The following is a 13,594-nucleotide window of genomic DNA, read 5'->3' on the forward strand; positions in this document are numbered from 1 at the left end:
TTTCTCTGTCAGGTACTAGGCACACACACTTCTAGATGCAGCTATTTTATCTTTGGATGCTAAAGCCACACTATTATACCAGAAGGATGTAACCCATATGTGCAATGAGCCAAGGACATCTGTGACTTAATTGTAGGATACAATGCCAACTTAACTCCCCCACTTTTGTCTTGGCTTGTTCACATAAGGGTCAAGAACATAATTTGGCTCTAAGGCATAATATTATTTACTTCCTTTTCATCTCCCACTCCTTCTGCCTCACTGTCTTCTGCTGCAGCCTCTGCTCTCCACCTTGCTCCTATTCATTCCCAGTATCTGCACATTCTTTCTGCTTTTTCCTACTTTTCCTTCCTTGACACATTCCCAATAGCTTAATCTGCCTTAAGTTTTCAACTTTCACCTTCTTCTTTGTTCTGTCCTTTTAGATGATAGAAGAATTACCACTGAGATTCTGTGTGTGTGTGTGTGTGTAACCACTACAGTGCTCAGAGTGAACACCTGCTCCATAGTGATGGGATGAGGCCAGTTTCTGTATTATCAATTCAGACTGCCTGCACATCCAGATTGATGTAACCGCACAGGGTCACACATGTAAGGCTGTCTCTACCACCACAAGGAATTGAAATTTACTTTTCAAATAGATAAAATATAGCTTCTGCAGAACCTTAGTATAGAATTTGTGCTACCACAGTATTGAGAATTGGATCACACTGCTGGAAACTATTAGCCACCTTCTGACCATATGTTAATGGCTAAGTTAAAAGTACATCTCAAATTTGTTTGGGGACCCGCTGGAGTTGGAGGTTTCTAAAGTATGCCTGAAGTGTTTGAAAATCAAGTATCCTCTAGAGCATGTCCCTACTCTGGGAGATTCTGGAGCTGGAGAAAATCTGGAAGATCTGTTGATGATGCAGCTTTTGATGGAGAAGTGGGCAAATGGCTCTTTGGGCGGGCAGAGGGCAGAAGCTGTTCAACTGGGGAATGCGCTGGGAGCACTGGAGAGGGAATGAGAAACGGAGGAGCAGGGTGGGAGCAGGGAGTTACTGCTCTGTCTGAATGGAGCTTGTTTTTTGCTGTAATCTGAGGGATGGCCTCCCTCAGCCTCCTTCTATGGGAGGCATTTCACCTTCCTGTCCCTGCTGAAGGTGCTGGACAGTAGAAGCCACTTACCTGATAACTGCTGCACTGAAGGCTGGTCATGTGTGCTTAACAACTGTGCCTGAATGGTTTCTACTACCCTCTTAAAGCGACGGCTTGGACCTGCGAGGAGAGAAGAGGCACAAGAGGCTGTGAGAGCAATGGGAACCAAGCCCACACACAAGGCTGCAGGGGAAGGATCACAGCCATCTTCCCTTCAGTTTTGTCCCCAGAAGTGTCCTGACTGTGTGTCTGTCCTTCAGCCAAAGGGACTATGGTAGGCTGGACTCAACAGAAGAGGAATGGCTTTGGGGCTCCTCTTGTAAAGACAGAAAAGGTGAGGGGGTCTGTTTGTTTGTTGCAACCCCTGTGGGGGGCATGTGGCCACCTAGAAGAAAAGGTGAGTGTATGTTTCTGTCAGAAGGAAGGAACTATGACCCCATAGTGCCCAGCTGAGACTCTGGGACTTTTGAATGAAACAGGGAGCCAGTATCATGAGCTACACCAACACTGATACGCAGAACTGCCATTTTTGCACTAATCATGGCAGTGCCAACTTCATCTCTTTGGGAATCTGCATTTCCCTCACATTTCCATCACTACCTGATGTTCTCCTTGCCCCTGACTGAATTTTCCCAAGGTTAAGCCGGTTATATTTTTTCTCTGACAGAGCAATTTGCAGGCCTCTATTACCAGCAAGGACCAAGCCAGCTCACACCCATTGTAGAGCTTTGCCATGGTTACCTGATAAGAGTGTGAAAGTGACAGAATAGATCCCATTCTCCTTTTGTGCCTCTCCTCCTTCTGTGTAGGTTATGTCCACCTGGAACTTCACTGGCTTCTGGAAGACAGCAGGACCTCCTGTGGACTTATATTCTGCACGGAAACTTGTCTGTGAGATGACACTGTGACTGAGACTTGGGATCTGAAAAAGGTTGGTAGAAGTAGATAGTAAAACCAGTGCTAAAGGGAAAAATCTGCAAAATTCTGTTTATAACAACACACATTTCCAGAATGAAAAACATTTGCTAGATTTGCTTCTGGTGTTAAATTTGTAATGTACAGTGTTCTTGTGAAATCAGTAAGAGCACAGTTGCTGGGCACCACAGAAGAATGCACTGCTGCTTACAGGACTGACCTAAATCTAAGGGTTGAATATTGGTGGAATACCCAACACACTTACGAATTTACACATAAATTACTCAGCTTCATACACTTAGTCTTTTCCTCCTCATCCGCCAGTTTTGAGAAATGCCTTTTGCTGAGCAAAATGTGGTACTAAGGGAGTGGGCAGAAAAGTCAGTGGGATGTAAAACTGAATATAAAAAACACCTAAGTAGCCTGGTCTGATCTCACAGCTGATCCTGTTCTGAGCAGGAGACCTCCTGAAGACCTTTCCAACTTCAGTTGCTTGGTGAAATTATGATTTCAGATAGACATCAGGACACTTAAAGTGCCTGGGATATCCACAGGGAAAGCAGGCCTGCAAATAACTCACCCAAATTTCTATCAATATGTAAAAGAACTCTGAGAAGTCTTTGTGACATCATCCAATATCTGTATATTCAGAACCACAGTGGAATTTCATAACTTCCCAATTTTCAAGCAGTTACCTTTCACACTTTCCTCCAAAATTTAACATGTTCATATTCTACTTATTGCTTCATAAAGGACCAAATTAAAAAAAAAACCCAAACAAATTACTTGGAAATCTGGTCTCTAATCTCTAGAAGGAAAAATGAAGATGAGTTCTTTGAGAAGTTGACTTTAAGGGGTTAATTAGCAGGCTATGACAATGCATTTAAGTTTGGGTGTTGCTGTAAGAGATGATTCACTGGTTTTGCACACAAATCCCTACATCACACCTAAACCACATGTGGCACAGGATCACCAGTATAGACAGGAGAACACTCTCCACCACAATATAAACCCAAAAGCACAGCTAAATGCATGGAATTGATACAGTAATATGCCTGCTTGTAACCAGCCTAGGATGGACACCAGTGTCTGATGCCCACTACTGCACTGCACTTACTCCTTGTGTGCTTGTACAGCAACAAGGGTTATAGCTGATTTTTGGGAAGAAGTTCATTGCAGAATCACAAAGACTAAAATGGAGTTCAGTATTTTGTGGGAAAAAAATCAATATGACAAACTATATAAGAAATTAAGTTTCCTTCTCTTAATTCTATTGGAAAAAGTCTAATTATGTTGTTGACTACCTTGAATTGAAAAACCCTTAAAACTCTTAAATTACCTTTGCTGTGCTGACTTTTTCATCATGGTACCTCTAGATAATGAGAACCAGGATTTTCTATAGGAAAAAAAGACAATTTCCCTCTGCTTTCTTAGGCTGTATATAAACCACATCTGCAACAACTGAAACTCTGGACACCAGAAGAAATCACCCTTCTTTCTGCCATATAGTACCAAAGTGGGGATTTAAAGTAATAAATGGAGATGTAAGACAGGCCTTTTGTCTGGCTGCAGTGGTAGAGGGCATACCTATCAAAGGGAGACCCAATCTGCTGCCCAGCCAGTGACTGTAAGGCTGATTTGACAAAGCAGCAAATCACTGTCTTGATACTGTGCCAGCAGCGTGCTCCACTGCCATGGCATTCCAAACTCTGGCAACCTGGAGGCCTTGCCAAGAAGGCTGAAATATTTTCTCACCTTAGAGAGCATTATCTACAATTAGCAATTCACACACAGTCCAGTGCAGGCCATGCAAATGAAATCCACAGAGGATGCTTTTGAAGGAGCAGAGCTCCTGTAAAGTAACATTTGGCACATGGAGTCCTGGAATGACCAGTGAGGGATGCCTCCAAGAGGCAACTGGGGTGACTCACCGAGAGGAAAGCGTGGACTATATCAGCCTTAATGGAGCTTAGTGGTTTGTCCTTAATGACCACAAAAATCTGTTCTTCTTTCTCCAAGTTGATGAAGTTACCGAACCAGGATTTTTTGGCAAGCCTGATGTGATGAAAAGAAAGAGATGTTTAGAACTATTTCTTATTTCCTACATGTCCTTAGCTAGAAAAAAATACTAAAAAAACACAAAAAAGTTTTGATGACACTCCAGATGTGATGGTATTACTACTACCAAGTGGGAAATAGTATCAGAGAACATCCAGAATGACAGTTCATTTGGTGAAAACTGATGAAATGACACAGCCTTAGTCTGGCAGCATGTGTCACCAACAATGAAAACTCAGGAGCAATGGTAACTCTTCTGACTCAGCCAACATACCAATGAATACTGCACATATAATATACATATAAATCAGGGGACACAATTCTGGTTTGTCTCCAGGGATCTCTCAATTTCTTGTGACAACATGCAGCTCCTGGCAACATAAAGATTTAAGTTCCTTCCCACCCAATTTCAACTCCTTTGGTGTTACAGGACTTTGAAAGATGCTTTTATGAAGGTGTCCTGTACAGCTTTTTAAAGCAAGCTGTAGATTTCACTGGAGCTCCAATCTACCAGTGAGTGAAATCCACAATTATGCAAGGCCAGGACAAGGACTGTGCCATTCATTAACCTTATTCAGGGTGCCTATACAGTGTGTGAACTCTGGCCAGCCTAAAAAGAAACGAATTTTCTGTATTAAGAAAGGAGAAAACAACACCATGCAAAATACAGTTCAGGCTTTCCACTGACAGTAGTCCAGTTCCTCAGTTCGTTCCAGCATAAGATGGTGGTTTCAGCATAAAATGAAATTGCTGTTTTATCACAGTGATCGCATCAGAAAATGTTTGATTTTGCTAATTATTTAACCATTTCAGTGCACTTCATTGACATTGACTTTTAAGTTAAATAGGCTAAAGGAAGAATGCAGGGACATGAATGTTATTGAGAGACACTATCCAGAATCTGAAAGTAGCATCTCTGACAGGTGTGGTTTTGAGAGGAGAAAAGAAGCTGTCAGCTGTGAGACAGCCAAAGACTTGCTGGACCAAACTAAACCCAGGGAAAATCACACTTAAATCAGCCATATTCTAGTAGGGAAGAACTCAGCATGAAAATGTCAGAAATTAAAAAACCTACCACCGAGACGCTGCTATTTTTTCCCTTCTACACCATACTTTAAAACACCAAATCCAGTTTGCAGTACAGCAAGCAACAGGGTGGACATTCACCACTCAGTGGAAGAAGACAATCTCTCCAGACAAGGAGAGCCATCTGCAAAAGGGATTACTACACACTGGTTTTCCATCAAAGCAATAAACAGCCGGAGCAAGCTGCTAGCAGCCTCACTTTCTGTGGCAAAGTGAGGCAGAGGCAGAGGAAGGACAGAGGCTAAGAGAGAGACAAGCAAACTAAGAAACTAATTTGAAGTCTAGGCCTTCAGGATAAAGGACAAAGCTTGACCTCATTCCCCATCCAAGAGTGCTCCATGAATTGTGCAGCTGTGGGCCCATTGCCATTTAATGCACACAGCAGAAAGACCACAACTGGAAGACGGCTCAGCTGGGCAAATAATGATTTGTTTCATTTACTGCAGGCAACCAAAAATAAGAGTGCAGAAAGATTCACTTGCAGTTTGGTAAAACAGTGCCCCCCACTCAATTAAAGTGGGCTGGATAACTGTCACTCCCTAAAATATTCATAGGCAGCTATAACTAAGCCAGTGAGCTAGAGATTAGCACAGGGAGCAGTAAAGAGAAAGGGCCTCTCATTTAAATGGTCGTTAAGGAGCCAGGGTTAGAGTGAGAAAGAAAATTACATACTAATTAGCTCATGTGTGTCTCACACACCACAACAACTCTGCAAGCCCCTGGAGAGCTGGGGCAATAGCTCCCTGCATGTAAGGGGTCTGTGCTCATTAGTAAATTAGCACCTGGTTATCCATCTAAAATGGCTGCTTGTCTTAGGCTTGATGCATCATCATCTGAACTAGGGTTGGCTGGATGCACTCCAGGGGCCAAGGGGAAACATGGGCCTGGAAAAGTGCTCTTATTTAATGGCAGGTCTGCCATCTTAAAATATGGCTTTTCATTTTTGTATTTTCATTAATGGTTTTGCTAGCCCTTCATTTATAGGTCTCTTAACAAGCACAGGTAACGAGGGCCCAGAACATAGGGAGTTTTTTCCCTGTTCAACATGGTCTGGAGTCTCCAAAATCCATCTGGGCTCTTTTTCTTTATGAGGAAAATAGTGAGTCTGGAAGATTCACTGCTAGCCTGGGCTATGCTCCAGCTTGTAAATCATTTGAATCACTAAAATAATTTTGCTGGTGTCACATAAGAGAGAATAGATGCCAGTGGCCTCTCCTGTTTCTGTAATGAGCAGAATCAAGACACAGCACACATGGACTGGCTTTTCTCCCCAAAACTGGCAGAACTAGCTGTACTAGGGAATAGCTGTACACCTAGGGAATATGCCCACTGAGAAGAGGGGACAACTTTGGAGTAAAATTACACAATAAAGGGTTTTCTCCTCTTAGAGGGCATTAAGTGCTACTAACTTGGGTTAAAACGTATGTGAATCCTCAGCAGCCCTAATGACATGCTCCAGCATCTCTCAAGATCAGGCTGTAAGCAGTACAAAATGTACTTAAAATTACGAATCTTCTCCTACCAAGGCAAACCTCTTAAAGGGGGAGTGAGATAGGAGATATGTGGGGGAGGTTGGCTATTGTAGATTACACTAGGGAATCCAATCAGATGTCCAGTTGGTGAAAAAGCAAAGAAATTAGCATGAAAATAGAGGCTGGTGCTTTATTAGTTCACATCAAAATTTCTCACTCCTGTAATGTTGTTCCTTTTCCTACTTTTGGAGTGTCTGACCACGTAGCCTTCTGTGTTCCCTCTCTGTCTCTGAGACCACAGATCAGTAACCTCCAGAGGTTTACCTGCCTGGCATAAATAGCAGCATTTCTACTCAAGCAAATGGAGCTTTGCAGGTTTAAAGCAGCTGGAGCTAAGTCTCTTTAAATGTCATCCCTAACACATTTTCTAGGGCTTTTTCACATGAGAGAGAACAGCATTACCCAGACATGTCAAAGTGTATTACCTAATCATCAGGTTTGTTAAATGAATGGCAGGCATTGGTGCACCAGACAGAGCTAGGACATGTATTTATCACTCAACCCATGAGGTCAATACAGCTCTCAATAAGGATATCTTATTTCTTACAGAAAAGAAGAAAATATGGGAAAAAAATAAGACGTGGAAGTGGGCACTGAGCAACAGACATCTATCATTAAAATATAATCTAGTTCATTATTTTTTATGTCTTTTATTATGTTTACTGCAGAGTGCAGCCCAATTGAACTCATTAATTTGGCAATTATACAGAAAAAGAAAAGAGGGCCTTAGGGTTTGACTTGCATCCAAACTACCTCAAATGACAGGCACTACTTCTCTCCACCAGCTTTTAAAGAGTGAGTGGGAAGCAGGGAAGGCAATAAATTAACAGCAAAACTTCCACCAACATGCATGCAATGAAGAGATTTAATTGCAAAGGTTTTCTGTTTTAATGGCTTTAAAAACATGTGAGATGAGAGTATTGAGTATTTCTGTGATAATGTGTCAATTTAATGAAATTCTCTCATGCCTCTCTATTAGTAAATGCTCGAAAATGTTTAAAAGACAATATATTCCATTTTTCTTCCTGGATACCTTTACTAATCCCTACTTCTCCCTCTTTGAAGTCTTTATTACTCTCCATTCTGCAGTACTACACATGGAGTGCCCATCTCACACCAGATAAAAGCCAAGTCTGGGGCAAGTTGTGAAGACAATACCATTGTCACCAATTTCAAAACTTTAGGCTCAAAATTCCCATCCAAGAGTCATGAATATTTCATACAAGTCTCTTAACAAGGGGCCAAATTGCCTTGGTTGGCAGGCTAAGTCTATGGGCATTGGGTGCACAAACACAAGCTGTGAAAATAAAAAGGAATAATTTGGCATCTGTTGCATATTAGGAAGTGTTTGGAGCAGCACTCTGGCAGGGACTTCCAAACCTGCCAAGCAGTGATGCACATTTGTGCAGTGAAATGGTTGAAATGTACACTGACTTTTAGGAATGAGCCTGGAGAATATGAAACAGCTTCTCCATGTCCCAGTACTGCTGCCTGGAATTAACACTGCGCTTACTCTGGCAGCCAAGGATCCCTCTGAATTATCTTAGCAGAGCTTCCTGCATGCTATCCTGAGGATGCAAACTCTCCTGTACTAAAAGGAAAACTTTTTGGTGCACAGTTAGTGCCAGGATAAGCTGCTGATTTGCCTCTCCAGTCCCAAGGACTGGTCTACTCGACAACCAAATAAATGAAGAGAGAAGAAACACGTTATAAACCCAGCAAATTCAGCAAGCTGTGAGAAAATGAGGTGGTTACTGGGAGACACTTTCATCACCTGTTGACCCCACTGCCATTACCGAGGTACAGATTTTATGCAGGATTCTCATCAAAAGAATCATTTCACATCTCTATCCCACCCACAGGACAACAGGTTACAAACAGATACTGATCCAGAACAGAAATATGTCAGTTTATGATATTCAGGCCAGGAAATTACACTGGTATTTGGTGGAAAAAGAGGCAAAATACTTACTCTGGGGATGATTCTGGGGTTAAATTAGACATCTCTTCTGGTGTAGGTACTGCTCATGCACAGATAGCCAAAGAGAGGGAGGGAGAAAAGAAATTTCATGATTCAGTACACCTTCCATTTTCTGCTTGTACACCAATGAAACAATTCTGCACTTGCTTGCATTTGCCCATTGCCTCTGCAGGCTAATTCTGACATTTGAATGCTGGTCTTATGTTCTAGATCTCTACATCTAATCAAGTGCTGCATTTCAAGGCTCACTCCACCTTTATTTAGGTCATTAGGTAATCTTGCACTGGCCTCAGTAGCTTCTGGTTCTGATCCAAACACACTGTGCCAATGCAACTGCTTTGCAAGTGCTTCAAAGCCCCACTGGATGCAGCTCAGTCACTGCTGCAATTCTCTACAGTTCTCTGACCACCTCAGAGACAATGGCACCGACCATCACAGCTCAAAATCTAACTCTTCCATGGCTGTAATCCTCCTTTCCCATGGGATCATGTCTCAGTACCCTCCAAAACCACAGGGTGTTGGCACAGCTGCTGCTGACGTCCAAGGATAAGCATGTGACTTTGGGTGCCCTTTGCTGGCATGCAAAAAAGCCACCTGGAGCCCGAGGAAGAAAATTTTGTACATCTCAACACTCTAGAGACTTAAAAAAACTAAAGTAGGCCAGCAGATATGAAAGCACTGATTGTATTAAGGAGATTTTTGCACCAATTACCAAAGGAGGCAAAAAAAAACATTAACCAAGATCAAAACGCTGCTTCATAAGGACAGTTTCAGCCTATTGCCTCTGGCTGTCTTCTTTTTCAGCATAAGGCTCAGCCTGTGGCTGTGGAGAGGCAGTGGAGCACAGCCACAGGGGAAATGGCTGAGCCCTAGCCCTGAGCACTTGCAAAGCAAGTGAAGAAACTGAAGACAGACTTTTCTTGCAGTCTAGGAGTCACAACAGAGATAGTAAAAGCTGCATGGCTGGAGTGTGAAGTGGGTTCAGGAGATGCTGTTGGAGCAGGGGCAGTGGCACAACAGAGCCTGCTCACATTAGGGTTAGGGCTTGCCTGATGCTATCATTCTCATTTTCCACACCAATAGTCAGCCCTTTGTATAGAGAATTTGCAGAGCCACAGACAGGTATGAAATTCCTGCTGCATTGCCCAATTGCCCAAATCACAAGCGCCCTGTCTGTTTGGGTGGGTACTCACCTTGTAATTTCCGACGATGGAAGCGAGGAGACCCCAGGAAACTATTCTTGATGGAGTTGAGCCGTGTCCTCCAAGGCATTCCTCCAATGCTGGGGCTGGATGGTGGTGTTGGGTTGGGTGTGCCTGCTGGGCTCTCCTTTGGCGTATGAACAGGTGTCCCCTTGGGGGTAGGGAGGGGACTTCCCCTTGGAGAGGGGTGAGGGGTGACCTGTATGATGGGGATAGATTTGGTGCTTGGGTCAGTACTAGAAGGGAGCAATCTAACAGGAGACATAGGGTTGGTCTGCACTTTAGGAACAGCCAGCTGTGGGTTAAAGCCGGCAGCAGGCGAGCGGCCCTGAGCGTTCTGCACAGGGTTGTTCTGGGCAGAGGGGGCGCTGGTATTGCTGGCAGGGAGTGGGTTGGATTTAGTAGACTGGAGTGGTTTTTCAGCCAATTTGCTCTTGGATGGCAAAGTCTGCGTCTTTGGGTTGGGCTGAAGTGCTGGCTTTGGTTGGAGTACATGTCCAGGCCTGGAGGCGTTCCTACAAGCATCAGGGTCCAAGGAAACTTGGGGTCGGGGAGAGAAAGGGAGGTCGGAGGTCTGAGGGGGGATGAAGAACTTTCTGATAGGCTACGAGACAGACGCAGAGTGTCCATGCACATCAAAAACAGTGAAATACGCAAAGAGCGGGCGAGCAGAGAAAGGAAAGTCAGAACAAAATCCATCCGAGTCACAAAGATGCACCATGTCACAAGGAGACACAGGAGATGGTGGTGAAGGGGTAGTGGGGGGGAGGGATTTTGCAAAGAAACGAAAACAAACAAACAAACAAAAAACAAAAAAAAGACATGCAGTTAGCTGGGAACACAGCATATTCAACAACAGCAGCAGCGGCAGCAGCAAGAACAACAGTGTCATAACAGGCTTCATCATATTAACCAACCACGTGTCAGCAAAGGAAAACAACAGAAAGAAAAATACAACAAAAGGAACAAAAAAAAAAAAAAAAAAAGAAAAAAAAAAAGAAAGGAAAAAAAAGAAAGTAACCAAGAAAAAAAGAAGAGAGAAATGCCATCTCTCTGGGATTGTTCTGATTGCCCTGCAGTGAGAGAAGCACGATGCTGTAGGGAGGTGAGGAAGGGGAAGAAGAACCACTCAAGCCACAGACAAATTGAGATGTGCCAAGAATGGGACCACCTCTTTCAGCTCCATGTGCCCATATGCAAACCCAGTCGAGAGATGAGACTCAGAACAGGTGTGTGATACATACAGAGTGGCAGGGGATACACACAGTTACTGCACACACCAGTCAGAACCTCTTTCCTTCCTCTTTACCCCTGGCTGGGTAATGCACCAGTTGCAGCCACCCATTGCAGAAAGAAGGGAAAAAGGGAGAGTGATGCCACCTGGGCATACACTCTTCTCCCCTGATATGGAAGGTTAAATTGCTCAGCCTTCACTTGGAAGCTTCAGAGCACACAACACCATGATATATATATGAACTCAGATTGGTGTTTGATTTTTAAACTGCTACAGCAAAAACTTCAGTGAGGTCTGGCAACTTTATGCTTCTCCTCCAACATCCCTCATTGCATTGAAGGATAGCTTGATAATTGGAATTTCTGTCATAAAGTCTAAGCAATATTTGCCATTAAGTCCCAAGTCTAAGAAGAGGGTGGGGGGAGCCATGGTTTTGCAAGACACAAGTTTTAAAAGAAAAAAGACAAGCAAAGTTCATAATCCATCACGGAGGTATCAAAATGGGATTATGATTTTTCCCAAACAGGAACATTTACATGTGTTAAGAGGAATTTTGGGAAACCATTCATACTTTGACAGCAAACAGCAATAGACAGATTTGGAAGGGTAGAAGCCTTTTAAGGGATATCAGCAAGCTAAAAATCACATTTAAAACAAAAAAAAAATGTCCTTACAAAACATTGCTATTAACACCTTAGATTACAAGTACTAGAATAATTGTAAAAATAGAAATCACTACGCAAGATATGCAGCCTTGGTCTACTCTTAGATTCTGATTTCTACAAACTTTTTACCTATGAAAAATTACTCATCACCATTATTATTATTAATTCTTGACACCTAAAAGCTGTAATTAAGAACTAACCAGACATACCATGTACATGTAACTTTGCCTTAAATCTCAGTCCCAGGTAAACACACTCACTAGGGAGTGTGAGGGATCAGCACAATGTTGCCATATTTAAAAAACTGTAGATATGTATTTAAGACTTATGTCTCTAAACTGTTTGCATCAAAGTTTGGTAATAACTTCAAACAATTAGGGTTAGGCTACCAAAATTAAAGGAAAATCAGTACATCAAGATATTTGTATTATTATTAGGATTGTGAAGTTAAACTAAGGTCTGCAATGTTGCTAAATTCTGATTGCCAATGAGCAAGGAAGGGGAAAAGATGAGGAAAGTGGTTAACTTGTGGAAGTCACTATTGGCATCTGACTATTAACTATTTGCAAATGACACCTATAGATAAAACTCAAAGACTGTTAATTTCAAGTGTTACCTTGCAATTTTCCTATTGTACAGGTATGATGGTTTGAGAAGCAGATTTGAAAGAAATAAATTCAGATTCAACTCCCTCTTGAACCATTAAGAATCTGAAGAGGCACCCTTAATTACTACATATTTAATAATAAAATGAAGAGGAAGATTCAGCTGGTGCAATGTGGAACACCATTAGCAAGATCTTGTGAAATTTGAGAACTTTTATTTGCTGCTGAATTCAATTCTTCAAAGAACTAAATCTAAGTAGTGCAAAAAGTGAAAGGTGTATTTGCTTTTTAAAGTATGTTCTCTTTCAATAATCTAAGGTGCTATGAGAAGCATAGGTAAGGATGTTTAAAAAAATATGATTTTTATTCCAACATTTCCTTTTAAGCCTCAAATGTGACCTACCTTAATATCGTTATGATCTGCTGAAAATGCTACCTGATTGCTAAATCCTTTTGAAGACTATTTAATCAACTGCCTATTAAATAATAATGGTAAGAATCAGCGACAGATCCTGTCAAACTTATTCTTTGATGCTGTCCTACTGAGATGTCAGAAATTGATCCCAAGAGATCAATTACTGAAATCAAGATTTAGGTTTGCTTCACTGGATGCTTCTTTTGTGCACAAAACTGTTTCCATGCTCTTTTCCAGTACATTTTGCAGTGGCATAAGAGTTCTCAGACCTCTGCTCCATTCCACTGGCAACCAGGAGTCCCAGTGCAGAAAGAAGGAAATGGAGCTTCACTGGTCCCTAGGACTTTAAGGACACAGACGAGACTACAAGAACACTTATGCTGGTTTCAAAACAGGATAACAATTGGCAGGAGCCCAAAATAGGTTTCAGAAAATAATTCAAGAAAGCAAAGTGCTGGAAGCTTTACTAGGCTATAAACTTATAGCTGACAGTGTGTCTTTACTCACAAGAATTACAGAATCTTAGGGTGGAACTGCAATTTCAAATACTTAGAATACTGATGTTTTCTTTATATAACTAAGAGTAGATCTATAGTTGTATTCATACCCTAAGACATAGACTATATAAATTTCTAACGGGAAGTATGTAGAAATCCTCCAGAGACTCTGGGCCAGACATTTAGGTAACATGCACTGTAACAGCCCAACAGACTTTTTGATCAGGTCAAAGATAGACTTTTGTTAGGCACTGCAGTCTTAAA

The 13,594-nt window shown here is 42.1% G+C and overlaps 1 protein-coding gene across 1 annotated transcript in view; it reads right to left on the reverse strand.

Annotated features, from left to right (window-relative positions):
• The window catches only part of BRSK2 (BR serine/threonine kinase 2), a 302,815-nt gene that overhangs the window by 21,700 nt on the left and 267,521 nt on the right, over positions 1–13,594 (reverse strand). The window contains 5 exon segments of the mRNA XM_056493648.1: positions 1,171–1,260; positions 1,882–2,062; positions 3,987–4,110; positions 8,704–8,752; positions 9,906–10,113. Of these exon segments, the coding sequence (XP_056349623.1) occupies positions 1,171–1,260; positions 1,882–2,062; positions 3,987–4,110; positions 8,704–8,752; positions 9,906–10,113 (652 nt within the window).

Source organism: Oenanthe melanoleuca, chromosome 5 (assembly GCF_029582105.1).
Source record: "Oenanthe melanoleuca isolate GR-GAL-2019-014 chromosome 5, OMel1.0, whole genome shotgun sequence".
NCBI classification, from domain to species: Eukaryota; Metazoa; Chordata; class Aves; order Passeriformes; family Muscicapidae; genus Oenanthe; species Oenanthe melanoleuca.